Genomic DNA, 18,662 nt, shown 5'->3' with positions numbered 1-18,662 from the left:
GACATTATGACAATATGACATGATTAGAGATCTTGTGAATGGACCAATTGTATACATTAGAGTGACAATCAGTTGTATGGAAAAAAATTATGTTTGAATTTTGAAGGGTGCCGGTGGAATATTGTGACACTAGGCCTAAAAGTTAAGTGCTGCTAAAAGTTTGAGCTAAATCGCACAACGATTTCGGGACGCGCATCGAGGTCAAAGTTCAGATATTTGCAACATTTTACTATTTATTATTTCAGTTTTTATAAAAACATCTAAACGAATAGACCAATTTTAATAATAGTTCCCATGGCTATAAAGGAGGTGTTTATAAATTTAAGTTTTGAATTTAGGCTTAGAACTAGGGTTTGGGGTTTCCCGGATAATTTTATTTCCCGGGAAACGGGAATGAAAAATTTAATTTCCTGGGATTCCCGGGAACTTCTTTTCAACTAGAAAAATAAGTAAAAAGAATATTATTTTAAAAAATTGTTTAATTTTACACAGAGAAAACAGATTCGTAGTAGCAACCGAATTTGTTGCTAATCGAATGATTCGGTTGCACACATAGAATTTTTCGGTTCTACAAACAGAAAGTCAGTTGACAAAGAAGAATTTCGCTTAAAGCAACCAAACTTTAGTTACCCTTTCTAAAATCATTCGATTGGCAACAAATTCGGTTGCTATCACGAATCTGTTTTCTCTGTGTATTAAAAGAAAATGAAAAACAAAACATTACAAATCAATTCTACTAACATAAAACAAAAAAAAAATGTTGAATAAAATATTTGGAGATCATTTGTTACTATAAAATTAAATATTAGCGATATTAATGATGTAGAGCTCTTGTCCTGGTAATAGAGCAAAGGAGCAATTAAGTGTCACAAAATTTTATAAATTGTGAATGTACCTTTATAATTCACTGTCGATGAATATTTTAATTGCATTTGTAATGCAGTTTTTAGCTTCATGTTTTTAATTTTTCTATTATACATATTTTGTTTATAAGATATATTTTAAAACAAAATTTAATTCATTTCCAAAACAAAAGTTGCATCATATAATTTAAAAAGTGTAAATAAACTGCTCTTTTGCTACTTTGCTATAGAAAGTACTCTACATTTTGAATACCGCTATTATTTCATATAAATAATGTTTTTTAAAAAAAAAAATAGTTTGCATTAGTCATTTGTGGCAAAGTTTCCAGACAACGAGAAAACTCTTTCGCTTTAAAGGTGGTGGCTTTATCGTTAATAAAGCATTATAAAGACAATCTAAGTTTTTTCTCCGATTGCTGCTTGCTTCAAATAAAGCTAATTCCCGCTTAAAACTACTTTCAGCATTTTATTTTAAATGTTTAGGATTTTCTTTTTCAATATAGATTGAATAATCTAATTCGTTTTTAAAATTTAGCTCCATTTGTATTTCGGAAACATTATCATCATCGCTTTGAACATTGCGGTCAAATAGGCTTTGTATGAACATTGTCTTTATGTATTATAATTTAGCTTATTATGTTGTGAAGTTATTAGGAAATTTACATAAGTCTGCTGTTATATTGTTTATTAACTTTACATTTTATTGCAATAACCATTTTTTGAGAAATCGTAGAATTTTTTGATAATAGCTGTTCATAAAGAGTGTTCATCATAGCAAAATGTCGGCTTAATGCTTCTACTGTAACCTTAATGGGGTTTGAAACTTCCACTAATATATGGTACAAGCCATTCATTAAACAGAGATGTCATATTTAAATGTATATAATAATTTTACGGGAATTCCCGGGATTTCCCGGACCCCAAACCCTACTTAGAACACCAAGGGGGCGCCGAGTCACAATGCCTCAAAGTGGAGCACTATTAAAAAAATGTTTATAGTATATGTATGTATATGAATCCATAAATTTGACTAGTGGAAAAGAAAATATATACATATTATATATGAACGTGTAGGAAATTATGCCCTCTTCTCAAAAATGTACAAAATTTTTAAGAATTAAAAAAATTATAGAAGACTTTTTTCAAAAATGTGGGAATAAAAAATGGTAGCTGATTTTTTTTGGAAAATTTTAATTTTTAAAATGCAATAAAAGTTTTGTTTATGAATCGTTTTTATATAAACTTCCGATTCAAATCCAAAAGTGAAAAAGATATTTCTGAATTGTCAATGACAATCCCACAATTCCCAAAAAGAATTTCAAAAATCCCAAAATTAGGATTTTTTTGATTTTTGAATATATTGAAGGCACCAAATTTGGGGCTATAAAATCCCTTCGCACAATATTGAAGAACCAGAAATCGAAAATAACTCGTCCATATACCAAAAAACCCAAATTGTGATTTATATTTTTGTGATAAAAATAAATCACTGAAAATAACAGTTATAAAATGATTTTTATTTAAATGGTTTGGTATGACCTATATTCAATTTGTTGTTTTTTAATGATTTGGTGTGAGGTCACAAGCTGACCTTTACGAAAAAAATAAATTATAAATCACTCATCCAGATTATTTGTGTTTGTTTCTTTTCTGTTTCTCTCAAACCCAAACCTAAAATGTTCTCGAATAAATCACTTTCTCAGTGATATATCACAAAAAATTATTTTTAAATGGCTGCGAATGAGAATTTACCATTGAAATGAAAGTGAACCCGTTATTTTCGGTCTCTGTGAAGAATATAATGGGACGTACAAAACAGGTCTTAGTTTTTTGAAAGCAGCTATGCGATTAGAGAACATGTTCGCTAAAGTCGAAATTTATATAAAAAATTGGTCTACTTCGGAAGGCTCTGGACCACGCACTAATACAAATTTTGATATTATTTTGCTTTTATAATATTTCCCGAGATGTTTTCTTTCAGAAAAATATAAACACATTGTATATCTTTTTCTTATTTTCTGTATAATTTAAAATTAATGTAAGTACTTTTTTCGGAAAAAATGGCGAAAAAACGGAAAGGATTGGATCCGTTATTAGCAAAAAAGCTGACCAAGATAGGTAAAAAACATAAATTTTATTTATCAAATGCGAATAACTCGTAAACTATAATGCAATCGGATCGCAAACAAAAATTTGGCATCATTTTTAATTTTTGATATATCCGAGGTGCCCCACTTTGGGGCATTGGGACTCGACGCCCCCAAATTCAAAACTTAAATTTTTCAACACCTCCTTGATTTTATTAAAATCGGTCTATTCTTTTATAAGTTATTTTTATTTTTACTTATTTCCACAGTGGCTGTAGTTTCAAATCTCCATTTTCAATTTTTTAAAAACTTTGATAAACAAATTTCGGAATTTTTTGATCATCACATTAGGATTTACCCAGAGTCATTTAAAAATTAAAATTTGCTAATAAAAATTTTTGCAAAACACAGAGATAATTAATTTTGTATCACTCTGTTTGCTGTGATATAATAGAAGTAGAGTTGTAATTTTTTGGCTAACCGAGGTTCACAGGGAAAATTGGCCACAGTTAGTTGCCAAAAACTATTTTAAAATCATCAGAAGTAAGAACTTAACTAAGTGTGAAGAACTTCCTACAATTATCTTTTGGCAAACGTAGCCATATTATATTGATTTCTTAAAGTAGCACATTTTTCTATAAATATTTTTTGATTTCGCTGATTAACTATTAAATTAGATATTTTATGAAAAACTAGTTTAATCTTTCTTAAAACCTTAAGAATTTACCTTAGTCAATTGTTTTTGTAATTGTCGTTTTAAAGTGTTAATTCTCAGATTATTGGTAGCCATAACTCTATTATTTATTTTGATAAACCATTTAAGGTATTTAATTTCTTGATCTTGATTGTTTATTTGACACACTGAAGTGCTTATTTCATAGCATCTATTTTGACGTTATTTTGAGGGAGTTTTCATTTTAAAATAAATATGTTTTTACGTCATATCTCTTATTGTGCTTTAGTGGCCACTAATATTTTGATACTATCTTCGCTTGTGTACGATATTTTAAATGACTTGGCGCAGATATTTTATTCTTTAATTCGTTTGAACCAGTATGTGCGAGCGATGTGTGTCCACATTTGAGCATTGGTTTATGCAGTGATTTTAAAAGAAGTGATAATAATGGTTTAGATAATAACGACCACTAAAATAATCACCTGGTACTTCAAAATTAATACAGGCGCTTTGAAATAGTAGACTGATTTTGATCAGCTGGGGGAAAGAATTCTAATGTAGGTGTCTTCGCTAGGGTGTGGAAGAATACCAGCAATATCTGGTTAATTACATATAATAACTACTTAAATTACTTTGTAATAAATACTACACCCCCACTGCATTATTTAGAAGTAGTGGTTGGCCGATCGGAGATTGAATGAATTTGTGAAAGCCATAGGCGTTACATATGGAATTTTGCTCACAATCTGGTGCACATATATCCATAATCCATATATTTTGCTCCGAAATGCTCCCTCTTCTCCGGATTTAGCCCCGAGTGACTATTTCTTGTTTCCAAACCTGAAGAAATGTGTTGGCGGAAAGAGATTTGACTCCAACGATGAAATCACCTATTTTGATGACATCGACAAATAAATTTTTTTTTGGAAGGAATAAACAAATTGAAGAAACGACAAAGTGCATAGAGCTCAAAGGAGACTATAATGAAAAATAAAAAAATTGTTGATCCCAAAACCTGTGTCTTTTTGTCCCACACTCCATATTTTATTACCAATTCTAATTTTTGCTCAATTTTAATTAAGCTTTAGCCAATGGGCATAAACTGTACTGTTGCAGCCTAGATTTCTACAATTCTTAAATCTAAAATTTTATAAACAAATCTAATGATACTAGTTTGTTGATTAGCCAACCTTCCCATTATTAAAATAATTATAAGCACTAAATAATACTAAATTAGTTATTATTTGTGTTAGTATCCCAAAAAAATATCAAATAAAATAATATTTATTCAACACAACAATTTAGAGTAGAGAAGTGGTTACTGGTGTGAATGGTCGTCGTGAGTTGGATCGCTTAAATCAGAACAATCAAAAAAATCTAAAAAAATAATTCTAATTATTATTTTTAATTAAGTGACAAAATCAAAGAACAAATAACAAGCCCCCAAAATGTCTACAACAATAAGACTTTTAACGAAACTATTCTTTTCGGAATTTATTGCCACCGGATTTTTAATGTTCGCCGGTTGCATGGGAGCCTGGGAATCAACAATATTTCCCAATACCAACTTTCAAATCAGCATTAATATTGCCCTCATCGTTATGATCGTAGTGCAGTGTTTTGGTCATGTCTCAGGAGGTCATGTGAATCCTACGGTTACAGTGGCCGCATTTATAAATGGCGTCATAAATTTTCCCATGCTGGTTGTCTACATTCTGGGCCAAGTTCTTGGAGCCACGGCTGGTTTTGGCATCTTAAAGGCCGTTTCGCCACCCATGCCCGACAATTTTTGTCTGACCTTGCCCAATGAGGAACTCACGACGTTGCAGGTGTTCGTTGTGGAATTTGTTATATCGAGTATGTTGACGGTGGTAGTGTGCACGTTTTGGGATTCAAGTAATGCTGGCAGACACGATGCGTTGCCCATACGTATTGGCTTCACATTGGGTTCTTTGGTGTTTTCAGCGGTAAGTTTATGCAAGTTTGTGGGATGAGTTTTTAAATTAGCTAAAAAAGAAACGTTTTAATTTTTGTGATTAAATTAAATATCAGTTAAATTTTAACAAGATTATGTTCTTGTAAATAATACTTTTTTGGCCTTCTTTGAATCGTATCAGAATCACTTTTTGAGTCGGTTAACCGATGTCCGTCCGTTTGGCTGGCTGGCTGTCCGTCCATGTAAACTTTGTGCGCAAAGTACAGGTCGCAATTTTTAAATATTTCGATAAAATTTGGTATATAGTGGATTTCACGACAAGTGAACCAACTTTTAAAATCGATTTCTTCCGATCTGAACTCCAAGGTTAGACCTATTGGATAGTAATTCAAACACAAATTTTCAACGAGATCGGTCAAGAACTCTCGGAGTTAGATGGGGTCAAAATTTTACATTTTGGCCAAACATGTGATTTTTCTCATTAATGTAACTTATTACCTATTGTTCTTAGCAAAATGTGTCCCAAATAGCTATTTTTTCCATCTTTCGAAAAAAAATATTTAAAAAAAATAAAAAAAAATTAATATTTTTTTTTCCGAAATCAAAAACTTTTTTGATTTTTTTTCAAAATGGGCTCTTTTTTTCTTAAAATAAAGCTTAGATATTTTCCTTGAGGACCTGTTTGGTCGCTTAGTGGGATGCGAGTTCGATATCTATAAAAAAAGTTTTGTAACTCAAATTTTTGACTTTTTTGCAAAATCAAAAACTTTGTTGACTTTTTTTCGGAATGGGCACTCTTTTTAATTTTTTTTTGCTCAACAGAAAGCTCAGATTTCTGAAATTTTTGACTTTTTTTTTCAAAATCTAACTTTTTTTAAAATGGTCCCTTTTTTATTTTTTTCCTCAAAAGAAAGCTTGGGTCTATTCCTTTAAGACCTGTTTGGTTGCTTAGTGCAATGTGAGTGGGATATATAGCAAAATAAATGTTTTGTAACTCAACTCAAATTTGAAATCGGTCCATTATTTCACCTAGCCCCCATACAAATGTCCTCCGGAAATTGGACTTTATCGGTCTTAACTGTTTAATTTATGTTGGTATATACACAAATTTCGCTCCAAATAACTTTTGTATATATGGAATTCATGTCACGTAATTTTATTAAATTAGATGTGAAAAGTGAAATTTGTTTCTAAAGAATATTTACTTGCAAATATTGGAAACTATCTAAATAAACATTTTTTTTGGCACACTACGGTCTGTGTCAGCTTTCTTCATGGGCTTTGATGTCAGTTATTGAGAAGAAGTTTTCAAGACTTTTTTTCTAAACCTAATTCCAATTCTTTATTCTATTAACTCTTTGCGGTTTGGTGGTACGCTTACTAACCACATATTCTATGGTCTTTAAATCATGGTTTATTGACATCTATTGTCATTTTGCTAAACAATTATATTTTTTGAAGTCATCGTTTATGATTTGCCATCAGGGTGCTCTGGTTAGATAAATATATTAATTTGAAAATATTGTAAAAATCACTTTTTTTAAGAGACTTTCCCTCATTCAATTAAAAAAAGCACAAAGTGTTTATTGTACATCGAATTCAGTGTTACTTTGATATTTCTGTTGTTTGGTCAGAAAATTTAGTCAAAAATATTCGATTTCATAAAAATTTATACGAAACAAAATTTTTTATCATAGTTATTTTTAATGCCAACCGCCACGGTGGTTAGTAAACTAACCACTTCACTCCACAAAAACCCTTGGATGGGGTGGTTTTTTCATGTTTTGATTAATTTTTTTTACTTGTTTTGATTTTAAACTTATACACAAAAAAGCGTGGCTGAAAGAGTTAAAAAGTTAATGTTAATTTAACTACCAATAAAATACTGAAGATTATAGAGGTCCTGAAAATTATTATCATTATGCCGGTTTGTTAGTGTAAATATTCTTGAATATGGTTAAATCGAATTTTAATCTTTAAAACAAGATATTCTTCTGTAGCAGAAAAAATAATCTAATTATTCGAATCACTCTTTAAAAGTTTTACTTAAAATCGCATGTCATTTGTACACGCATTCTGAACTAACACGAGTCCTACTTGACCAAATATTATTTATCTCAACAACAGTTGTATCAGTTTAAGTGGTCACATGTTAATCGCTTGATAATCCCTTTCGATGTGAATTATCCTAAAAGTGATTAGATTAAAGTTAACATTGAATTTTGTTGGAATTTTTCTACATGAATGTAGCAGACATATATTGACTAATTCAAATTCATTGATTTTTTTGTTTAATCTAGAAAAACATCTCCAGTCTGAAGAATTTGTGTCAATTGTTTTAAACATATTAGTCCTATGACTTGTGAAAAGTGGACATGTCACTTAACTTATCCAAATGTGGCAAATCGTTAACAATTTATCAATTATTATTAATTAATTTTAGTTACATTTTGTTGCATCTAAAATAGATTATTCATGCAATATGCATGTTAATTTAAAATATTATAATTGAAACCGTTAAATGCCATCCAGGAATTAGTTTTTATTAAACTAGACGGAAGAGACTCTAGTGATTAGTTTTATTCAGGTGTGAATTACCGTATTAGTGATCGAGTAAAATTTATCGTTATTTTCTTATTATTCGATATCGAACAAGATATTGAATACATTTTATTATAATTTCGCTATCGAATTGGTTTTCTATACGAATTGCTAATTTGGTCGCTGTTTTTATACACACCATCAAAAAAGATTTATAGTATGGCGAAAATCGGGCAGCATTTGTTGCTAGTCCCCATACAAGTTTCCACTTCAGAAAATGACTTGAACATTCATAATTGTCTTATAATAATACTGTCCAACCAATTGAGACTTTTTGATTGGAACAGAATAGCGACCCTATACTTCTGAAAGGGCATTTTGTGTAGATCTTTTTTACAGTGGGTCAAAGTTTAAATTTTTTTGATCGAATGAAAAAAAACTGAATGCTGAATGAAAAAAATGTGTAAGTTAATGTCTCAGAGAATTCTTATGGTGGAATTTTATGAGGATAATTTTTGTGGAAGATCCTAACCCTCTAGCTCCTTTATTTAGGGATCAATTTGACCCATTTTTTGAGATAATAAAAAAGTCCTTTCAAAAAGGACATTTAAGGATTAAAATATTCCATGAAAATGGTTTCCAAAAAACTTCAGTGAGGGTCTACAAAGATACCAAAGTTGTAAGTAGAGCTCTTTACAGTTAATTAGAAAAAGTATACGCAATCTTGGGTCTCAGATTTTTTAAAAAAATCGCTAAAGAAAGGAGCTAGAGGGTTAAGATCTTCCACAAAAATTATCCTCGTAAAATTCCACCATATAACTCAGAATTCTCTCAGACATTAACTTACAACATTTTTTTCATTTAGTATAATGATCCCTTCGACCAAAAACTTCAAACTTTGACCCACTGTAAAAAAAATTCAGACCAGCTGAACTATATGTTTATTCTACAAAAATGATCTAAATAATATCGTGATGAAATTGAACATAAACAAGTTTTGTGAAGATCAGTCCATAATTTACTCTACCCGCATATAAACCCTATATCAGAAAACTATTTTATTGTCTTACTTGTTAATATCTGTGAAATTATTGACATCAACTATTTGATTGTTGGATGGTATCCAGAAAGATTTATAATGTTTCATTTCAATTAATTGACTACAATAAAAATATAATTGAATTCGTTTTATTTGTATCACTGTTGAACTTATTCAGATAAAAACCAGTAAGAAGCCCTACACTGAGTATATGAGCAAATCATTATTCTATTAAAATAATTTTTTTTTTTCATGAGTGATTTTCGGAAGTGGACCGATTGCCCAGAAATTAGGTTGCGGGATTTCTTTCTATATGAGACTCATTTTTGTTAAATTTTATTTGGATACAAACATTTTAATGATATTTACCCTTGTTAAAGTGAATTTCGGAGGAGAACCTTATATGTGAGCTATGATCAATTATGGACCGATAGTGTGATTGATCCGAACAAAATTTTAAATGTGATTTCCTTTTATATACAAATCATTTGTGGAGGAATTTGTGGAATACTTATTAAAATCAGATATTTATTATTTCGGGAGGACATTAGTATGGCAGCAAGATTAAATAATTTGGAAATACCTTCAAAATTGCGATCTATACTTTGCTCACAAGATTTACATAGACAGCCAGACGGACATCGTTTAATCAACTCAGAAAGTGATTCTGAGTCGTTTTAGTCGCAATGGTTGGGACCAAGGTTGGCTGCTAATTATTAATATCGAGTCATAACAGCAAAAAAGACGCCAAAAACCAAATTTTACAAGGGAAGGTTTTTTTTTAATATCCCTGGTTGAAGTCTAAGTATTACCGTGAAAATGAGTATGTAAGCTGAAGTTTTAAATTAGATTTATAATTTAGTATGAGTATTATTTATTTGGTAGGATATTGTGGACGAAAATTATGAATTATTTTTAGATATTTTATAAGAGGAATAAAATTTAATTATAACTTTTTCTTATCCCCTATATTTCAGAGTCGCTTGAGTGGCGGTAGCATGAATCCAGCACGTTCCTTTGCACCTGCTCTATTGATGTCAAATTTTGATTACCAGTGGCTCTACTGGGTGTCTCCTTTGTCATCTGCTGTCATTTCAAGTCTTATATACAAATACTTCTTCAAAACTCCTGCTCCGAAAGAAGCCATAACCAATAACACTGTAGAAGCAGACCAGAACAAGGTTCAGGTTTAAGGAGTGAGATCGAAAAATTCTTAACACACGTTTTTCATTACATTTTTTAACCCAAGTATTATTTGAATTTTTTTTTGATCAAGTTACCTTTGAAAAACATGTCAGTTATTATGTGTAATGTCAATTATATTAATTTTTTTGTTAATCTGATTAAAATGAGTGACCAGAAAAAAGTGCGTACTGAAATTATTAAATATTTTCAACAAAACCCAACTTGGTCTTACAAAAAGTTGGCCAAGCATACAAAGGTCTGCCGTCAAACTGTTTCCAATGTTATTAAACAGTACCGGGAGAACTTGTCAGTTGATAGAAAACCTGGTTCAGGTAGAAGGAATGGTCCACATGATGTTTCTAAAGCCAAAAAAATAGAACGCATTTTCAAAAGAGCTCCCAACACATCCGGTAGGAAAGCAGCCCGGTTAGCTCAGTGCTCGGACTATTTGGTACGAAAAGTTAAAGCTAATGCAGGTTTAAAAACATACAAGGCTCAAAAAGTTCCTGACAGGAACGCTACTAAAAATTTAGAGGCCAAAAACAGAGCACGGAAATTGAAGTCAAGTTTTATAAAAAAATATTCTTGCTGCATAATGGATGACGAAACGTATGTTCTGGCAGATTTTTCGCAACTTCCAGGTCAAAAATTTTATGTTGCTGATGCTCGAGGGAATGTTGAAGAAAAGTTTAGGACCCAAAAGCAGACAAAATTTCCCAGAAAGTTCTTGGTATGGCAAGCAATATGCAGTTGCGGCAAAAGAAGCCACTCATTTGTTACAACGGGCTCTATAAATACCGAAATTTACATCAAGGAATGTTTACAAAAAAGGCTGCTTCCATTCATAAGACTTCATAATGTGTCCACTTATTTTTGGCCTGACTTGGCATCCTGTCACTATGGCAAACAAGCCCTTGAGTGGTACAAGAACAATAATGTGGTATTTGTACCAAGAGAGGCAAATCCTCCAAACTGCCCGGAGCTAAGGCCAGTGGAGAGATATTGGGCTCTTGTTAAAAGAGAATTGAAGAGTACAAAAAAGGTGTCCAAAAGTGTGGTAGATTTTAAACGGAGATGGACTACATGTTCGAGCAAAGTGACAGAAAGCACTATAAAAACGTTAATGGAAGGGTTTCCGAAAAAGGTTCAAAATTTCATCACTAGTGATTAAAACTATAAAAATAATTTTTTTTGTAAATTGTAATAATAATTTCAATCAAATAAAAAAAAAATTAAAGCTGTAAGTTTAGTGGTTTCTTTTTTATAAACATATATGTATGTTAAGAATTTTTCGATCTCACTCCTTAAATCAAACGAAATTACGAACAAATTTTAATACTTAAGTTAATTGTTATAATAATGTTATTTGAAATTATTTTTTAACGACTAATTTTACTAAGTTATCACTGAGAGCTTGAACCTGTAATTAGGTTCGATTCCTACCAGTATCTGGTGTGATATAACACAATCATATTTGTTACGCCATTTGGTAAATTATGTTATGATTTAATTAGTAATTGTATTATAACTAAAAAAATAAATAATAAGCTACGACAAATTTTATAAATTTGAATAAATATAATTAGCAATATATCAAAAAAAAAAAACGTTTTTTCCAACTTAAAGATATTTATACCAAATTACTTCTATTCAATGGGCGATACATTCGGCTATCTCAAACGGACATTATGTCGGCTCTCATTTATCCGTTGTATGAAATATAGGATGATATTTGCGACTTTTATTTTTCAAGATAATTCGAATTAGACGCCGTAGTTTGTTTAATAATATAAAAACAATTGTTTTTAATTTGCGGATACTTAGCTGGAGTAAAAACTATCGTATAAGATAAAAAATTTATCAGTACACTGAAAAAAAAATACTGTATGAATTATGTGAAAATGGTAAAATCACAACTTTATATTTCAAATGGCACAAAAACGGCAGAAGAGTTTTGCTCGAAATTTTGCACACTGGACGAGAACTTCAATATCTAAAATTCCTCCGAGCCGCTTAACGATAGAATGTTTTGTTCGGACATAAATTGAAAAAATTTAAAAAAAAACTGAAAAATGTTATAGATATCTCAGACATTTCGCTATAGATATCTCAGAAACTAAGCATTGCATTGGTAAGCGCCTCGGAGGATTTTAGATATTGAAGTTCTTGTCCAGTGTGCAAAGTTTCGAGCAAAACTCTTCAGCCATTTTTGTGCCATTTTAAAAACAAGCGAACCTATTTGTGGCATTTTTCGATTTTTCACATGGTGAACCGAGATTGATGTATGATAGCAATGTGAATAGATCATATCAATTGAAAAAAAGGCTCTAAGGGCCATTGGCTTTAAGTATCCCGTTCTAGTATTTATCCACCAGATCTCTGATCCTACCAACCTAATGTACCTCCGTAATGTCAGAAAATTAAAGTTCGCTAGAAATCACTAAACTTTTGCTAACCTTAGAGAAAAACATTGGTCTTCTCGAGACGAAAACATTGATATATCATACATTGAGATCCGACTGAAAATGACAAAGATATAACGAAAAATTTAAAAAGGCGACACCTACATTCGGCAAAAAAATTTAAAAAAAAAATTTCGTAACAGCCTTGCATAAATACTTTATATTAGCGGGTGAACGGTTTTTTTTTGAGGTACGGTTTACTGTAACTATATGGGGGATTTCATGTGAAGTGAACAAATTGTTAAAACCGATGTCTTCCGATCGGGATGAAATTTGCAGCAAGGTTATTCCAATTGGATAGTAGTTTATACAATTTTTCAACAGGATCGGTCAAGAACTCCCTGAGTTGGAGGGGGTCAAAATTTTACAAACAGGTGTTTTTTCTCATCCATGTGACTTATTACCTATTACTCTTAGCTAAATTTGTTCCAAATAGTTTAGATAGCTATTTCTTCAATCTTTGGAAAAAAATTAAAAATAAAAAATATTTGACTTTTTTTTGCAAATTGAAAAAAAGAAAAAAAGTTTTTGATTTTGCAAAAAAAAAAGTCAACTATTTTTTATTAATGATTGATGAAAAATAGCTATATAAACTATTTGTGACAATTTTTGCTATATATAAAATTGAATAACACTGAATAAACTCGTTTGATCTTAATAAACTTAATTATAAAAAAACAGATTCGGTGTAATATTTATTACTTTTACGTCTAAATTTCTTATTTTTTGTCAGAATTTCATCACAGATACCTCTTTTGAAAGGTTTTGAAATTATCTATTTTTCTGTTTCACCAATTCTTGCAAAAAATGACCGCAAGGTGGTGGTAATGTCATTTTTCTTATAAATTTAAGAAAATACATCTTATTTGGATTTTTTTCGAAGTTGGTACATTCAGAAAAAATGTAGACCTAACACTCCTGGATAAATTTGCGGAACATTGTCAAGCCTAATTTTTTGGTTTTAAGGGTCAAAAAGGCGATTTTCGGGGGTAACATAAAAATAACGGTATCTTTTTGAAAAATTCGATTTTCGATTTTGAGATATTGCTAAATATAATAATTATTTAGTTTAAATTGATAGCTCAAAGACTTTCTCAAAATTAATTAAGTTCAAAATCTAAAAGAAATGCATTTAAGGCTGAGTTATCTGTCGACCGCTAAATAATGTTTGCTTTGATTTGTATATCAAATTTATGTCACACATTTTAATGCTCTAAAATTCCATCAACGGTCGGCTATCCCGGTCCGATCGAAGGCATAATTAATTCAGTATTTCGCTTCTTCAGAAAAAGTAAAACAAAAATTTCTTTCGGAATGAAACCAAGTGGAATTGATGTTTCTTTGTAAAATTAACTTTTCTAGTTAGAGAACTTTGTAGATACTCAAAATGTTGTTATTGTTATTTGTACCCTGCGGGAAATTACTGTCAATGGTTACCAACGCACTATATTCCCGTGACATCTGTAGTGCGATTCACTAACTTTTATAACGATAATCGTATCGTTAAAATAAATATAACGAAAATTTATCGAATTTGCTATTCAGTAACATTTTTAACGACATTCGCTGTCGGTTGAAGTCAGCTGTTACTTAAAGCAGTTTTTTTTTTCGTTATGTTAGCGACAATAATTTAAGTTGTGTTTATTTAATCGATAAAGTGTATTTGCAATTTTTTCTTCGTCATCTTCATCTTTTGTAGCTGGAACTATCGTAAAAATAATGGAAACACAATTTTATTTACTTAACTTATAAATATTTACAATAAAATATAAAAAATAAGCTGAAAAATAGGGAAATTTGAAGATTATACTACTAATTATTCACCTGGAAGAAGTACTTATTTTTGTTCCCGATGTCCCAAAAGTAATCCTTTACATTTTGGACTGAAATAAGTTATTTTGCTAGTAGAATTATTTATAAAATTATGTATTTACTAAAAAAAATAAATAAAAAAAAGTAAGTCGCAGCCAAGTGTCGAACCAACAACCTTCCGATTGCTAGTCAACGTTGTACTCACTACACCACTGGTTAATTATTTCATTTTGTGTCAAATAATGGTTTTCTACTTTTCGCTTATTTTGATATTTTGTAGACAGAGATGTCATATCTTAAACAATCGTTAAAAATAAATTACTGAATCACACTATCGTTACTGCAAGCGATTATTTATGTCGATAAACATTACGATTGTCGGTTCGTTAAAAGTTAGTGAATCGCACTACTGATATCACTTTTACTTGTCCAATTGTGGCAAAAAGTTGACAACTTTTCAATGAATTTTAAACAAATCCGGCAAATCACTCTGTTACAGGTCAGGGGACTAATCAAAAAGCAATTTTTCTGGTTTCAACATTATTTGACTAAAAGTCAAATGCATTTTTGAATTCTTAAGGCCACTTTTATCTTTATGCTATTATTTTATATCTTTTATAAAGTAAATCAATATTTTTAAAAGTGGTATCAAAGTTTTTCATAAATATGTTTGAATGAGATTTAGAAAATATATTTCATTAAACCGGTTAACCGTCTTACAAAACAACCGAAACCGGTGGATTTTACAATGATGAAACCGGTTGACCAGTTTTCGGTTTTGGATACTCTAATCACAGTAAAAACAGTGGAATAACACAACAATCGTATTACACTCCAACTGATTGTTATCGATAATAAATAAATTAGTTATGTGTCATCAAAACAAACCAAAATTCGCTCGTGTATGAATTGTGAAATACATAAATAAATTAAAAAAGTATTAAAATTTCAAAAAAAAAGATAACAGTTTGTTTAACGGAAATAATAAATATCGTTATAATTAAAAAATGATTTGGGATGATAAAAACGATACCGAATAACAATAGATACTCTAACTAACTAAACGAAAATTAAAATTAAACAATTAAATTTGAAATTATCACAAAAAATATACACAGTAGCGGCTAGCTACTTAGGGACAAATATTTGAATTTTTTATCGACTGAATTTTAAGTGAGAATTGTGGCAAAACAAAAAGACCTAGGGTATGAAATTTTTGTATTACTATTTTTAGTTGCTCAAAAAAGTTTGGAAAAAAAGATATGTGGAAATATGTTGACCCGAATCAGTAAAAATACGAAATTTGGTCTGAATATTTTCTTATAATAAAAATTTAATTATATAAAAGTTAGGAAATATCTTTATTTAAAAAAAAATTGTCAATTTGTAAATAAACCGTATGTTTTTGTGGTGAATATGTATGAATTGGCACAGTTGAATAAAACATACTTGTGTATTAAAATAGTCCTTTTGCATATATATTTGTGGAAATATTTGAAAAATTAATTGTGATCACATGGAATACAGCAACAATATTATCCCTAATTATCTGATCACCACTGTATGTACCTATGTATGTATATTGTGAATATGTTTAAATCGATATTAAGAAGCATTAACTCTTTCCGGTTTAGTGGTCACTTTGCTAACCACCTAAACAACATTTTGGTAAACAACTAAATTTGTTTAAGTCATCGTTTAAATTTTTTTTGTAAAACTTTGCCTTTAGAATTTTGTGATTTTTTTATGATCATGAAAATCATTATAGTCCGACTTAAATCTTTTTTTTCAGAACCCAATCTATTATTCAGCCCAATATTCAAAAAACCGAAACTTTTAAATTGTAATCGATGGATGATAGATTTTAGGATTTTCATTATCTTAAAAAACACCAAATAATTTGTGGTGTTTACTCACTTTTGAGGCTCTCTGTATATTAATTTGAAAATATTGTAAAACGCAGTTTTTCTATGGGGTTTTCCCGCATTCAATAAAAAAAGTCAGAGTTTTTATTGTTCATCAAATTCAGTGTTACTTTGTTATTTAGTGTCTGTTTGGTTGGCTTATGGTAACAAAGTAATAGTTTATATATACTAGGGTATTCAATCGATTAACCGTTAATCGGTTAACCGATTAATTTTGGTCGGTGAACTGTTCGAATAATTCAAAATTGACGATTTTCAAGTAACAAATAAACCGATTAATTTGTGTCGATTAACCGATTAACCGAAATTTCTCTTTTTTTGCACTTTATATAGAAATATTTTCTAAACACACAGGCCCATAATCATAGTCAAACACTAAAGTCGGATCTTTTTAAAAACAACTTTAAAATAAAAACCAGCTTTTTATTAATTTGCAACCATAGTCAAAATTAAAGTATGTTTTAAATTGAACCGACTTTAACTGGGTGCCACCACAAATGTAGAAAATGTTTTCATACAATATACAACAAAAAACAGACAAGTGGCAACGCTGAACAGCTGACATACAAAATTAAAAAAAAATCCAAAAAACGTAAACAATAAAAGTAACCGGGACATCTAAAGAAAGGAAGTTGTTTGTTGTGGAAAAATGGAAAAGATAAGATTAATATCATAATTACGATATTTTGGTACTAATTTTATTGATAACTGTTCAATAATTGCAAAATCTCTACCAATATCTTGTAACTTAAACATTTTTTACTTTGTGATGAACTTTTTTACTCGGCGAAGAACAGCTGATGCTGTTGTTAAACGAGTTAAAAACAACTTCAGCTAGTTTTATATTTAGAGTCGACTTCAGCGTCAGAAGTATACTTTAACTTGTCTATGATAGACCTAAAGTCCACTCTTAAGTAAAGTCGAGTTTAATTCTCTTAAAATGTACTTTATTTTTGACTATGATTATGGGCCACATATTTTATTTCTTAACTCGTGAACATTCCCTCCTAGCAATAGTTTTTTGAAGTATACATAGTGTGAAAACTGAAACTAAGGAATTTGAAAAGAATCGGATGCCGACATGATAATAAACGAAATTGAAGACATTACTGAAACGAGTCTTTTATCAGAACTTAACGAAACTATTAAAGTATTCAAAATCTAAAAAAAAAACAAAAAGGACTCCAATGGTATGATGGAGGATTTTATATGCTTAAAAAAAGAATTGAGAAATTGGATATTATTTTCTTACTTTCGATTTCTCTAGCATCTAGAATCAGTGATAGTTCACAAAATTCCTGTTTTTCTTAAAAACAGAAATTATTAGGTTAATCGAATAATTTAAAATTAACCGATTAAATCTAAACCCCGATTAATTATTTGCTCGATTAACCGATTAAACCATAAACCCGATTAATTGAATACCCTTATACATACTATACTCTTTGATAAATAACTTATGAAATAAAGTGGTTAGATTACTAACCACAGTGACTGAAATAGGTTCGATATCAAGTATTTCTCTACATAATATTATGTTAATTTGTAAGGATGCCGCGTGTACTAAATAAATATTAAACTGAACATATTTTGTTTATCATAATTATTGTTAATGCAGACCGGCATAGTGGTTAATAAACTAACCACCTTATTCTATAAAAATCTTTAGCTGTATTTTTATTTTTTTCTTATTTTTCATATTATATGAACCCTAATTAAAGTAAAAATGCAATTGCTTTGATTATTAACTTATACACATAAAACTGTGGCTGAGAGAGTTAACTATGGGGATTTTGTGTGGTCATTTATTTAATCGAATACAGTTATAGTTTTAGAGTCTAAAATTTCAACCAAACCACAAAGCTCTAAAACGTCATTTCAAAATAAAGCAAAATTTTAGCTTTAGTAACAATTAAAATACATACATATCGTTAATATATAAAGGCCCTAACTCGTGTTTTTTAAGTCGAGATTTTTTGGCTAAATATGATATTACTATGAGTGGACCATTTATCGAAATAAACGAAAATCTGGGCTTACAAAAAAAAACGTTAGAGTTAGGATAACGATATGTACATTCATTGTATGTTATCAGTTCTGAATTTGAGGGTTTCCCTTATAAGTCAGCACATGAAT

At 30.0% G+C, this 18,662-nt stretch overlaps 1 protein-coding gene across 1 annotated transcript; it reads left to right on the top strand.

The window, feature by feature from the left end:
* Positions 1–5,032: 5,032 nt before the first annotated feature.
* Positions 5,033–10,335, top strand: LOC135964227 (aquaporin AQPAe.a-like). The gene is made up of 2 exons (XM_065516392.1): positions 5,033–5,593; positions 10,120–10,335. Exons 1-2 carry the CDS (start codon positions 5,075–5,077, stop codon positions 10,333–10,335), a joined length of 735 nt encoding a protein of 244 aa, XP_065372464.1. The 5' UTR covers positions 5,033–5,074.
* Positions 10,336–18,662: the final 8,327 nt, after the last annotated feature.

The sequence above is a fragment of the Calliphora vicina genome, chromosome 1 (genome assembly GCF_958450345.1).
Source record: "Calliphora vicina chromosome 1, idCalVici1.1, whole genome shotgun sequence".
NCBI lineage: Eukaryota > Metazoa > Arthropoda > Insecta > Diptera > Calliphoridae > Calliphora > Calliphora vicina.
Note: the sequence above shows the minus strand (reverse complement) of the source record. Positions and strands in the feature narration are given on the sequence as shown.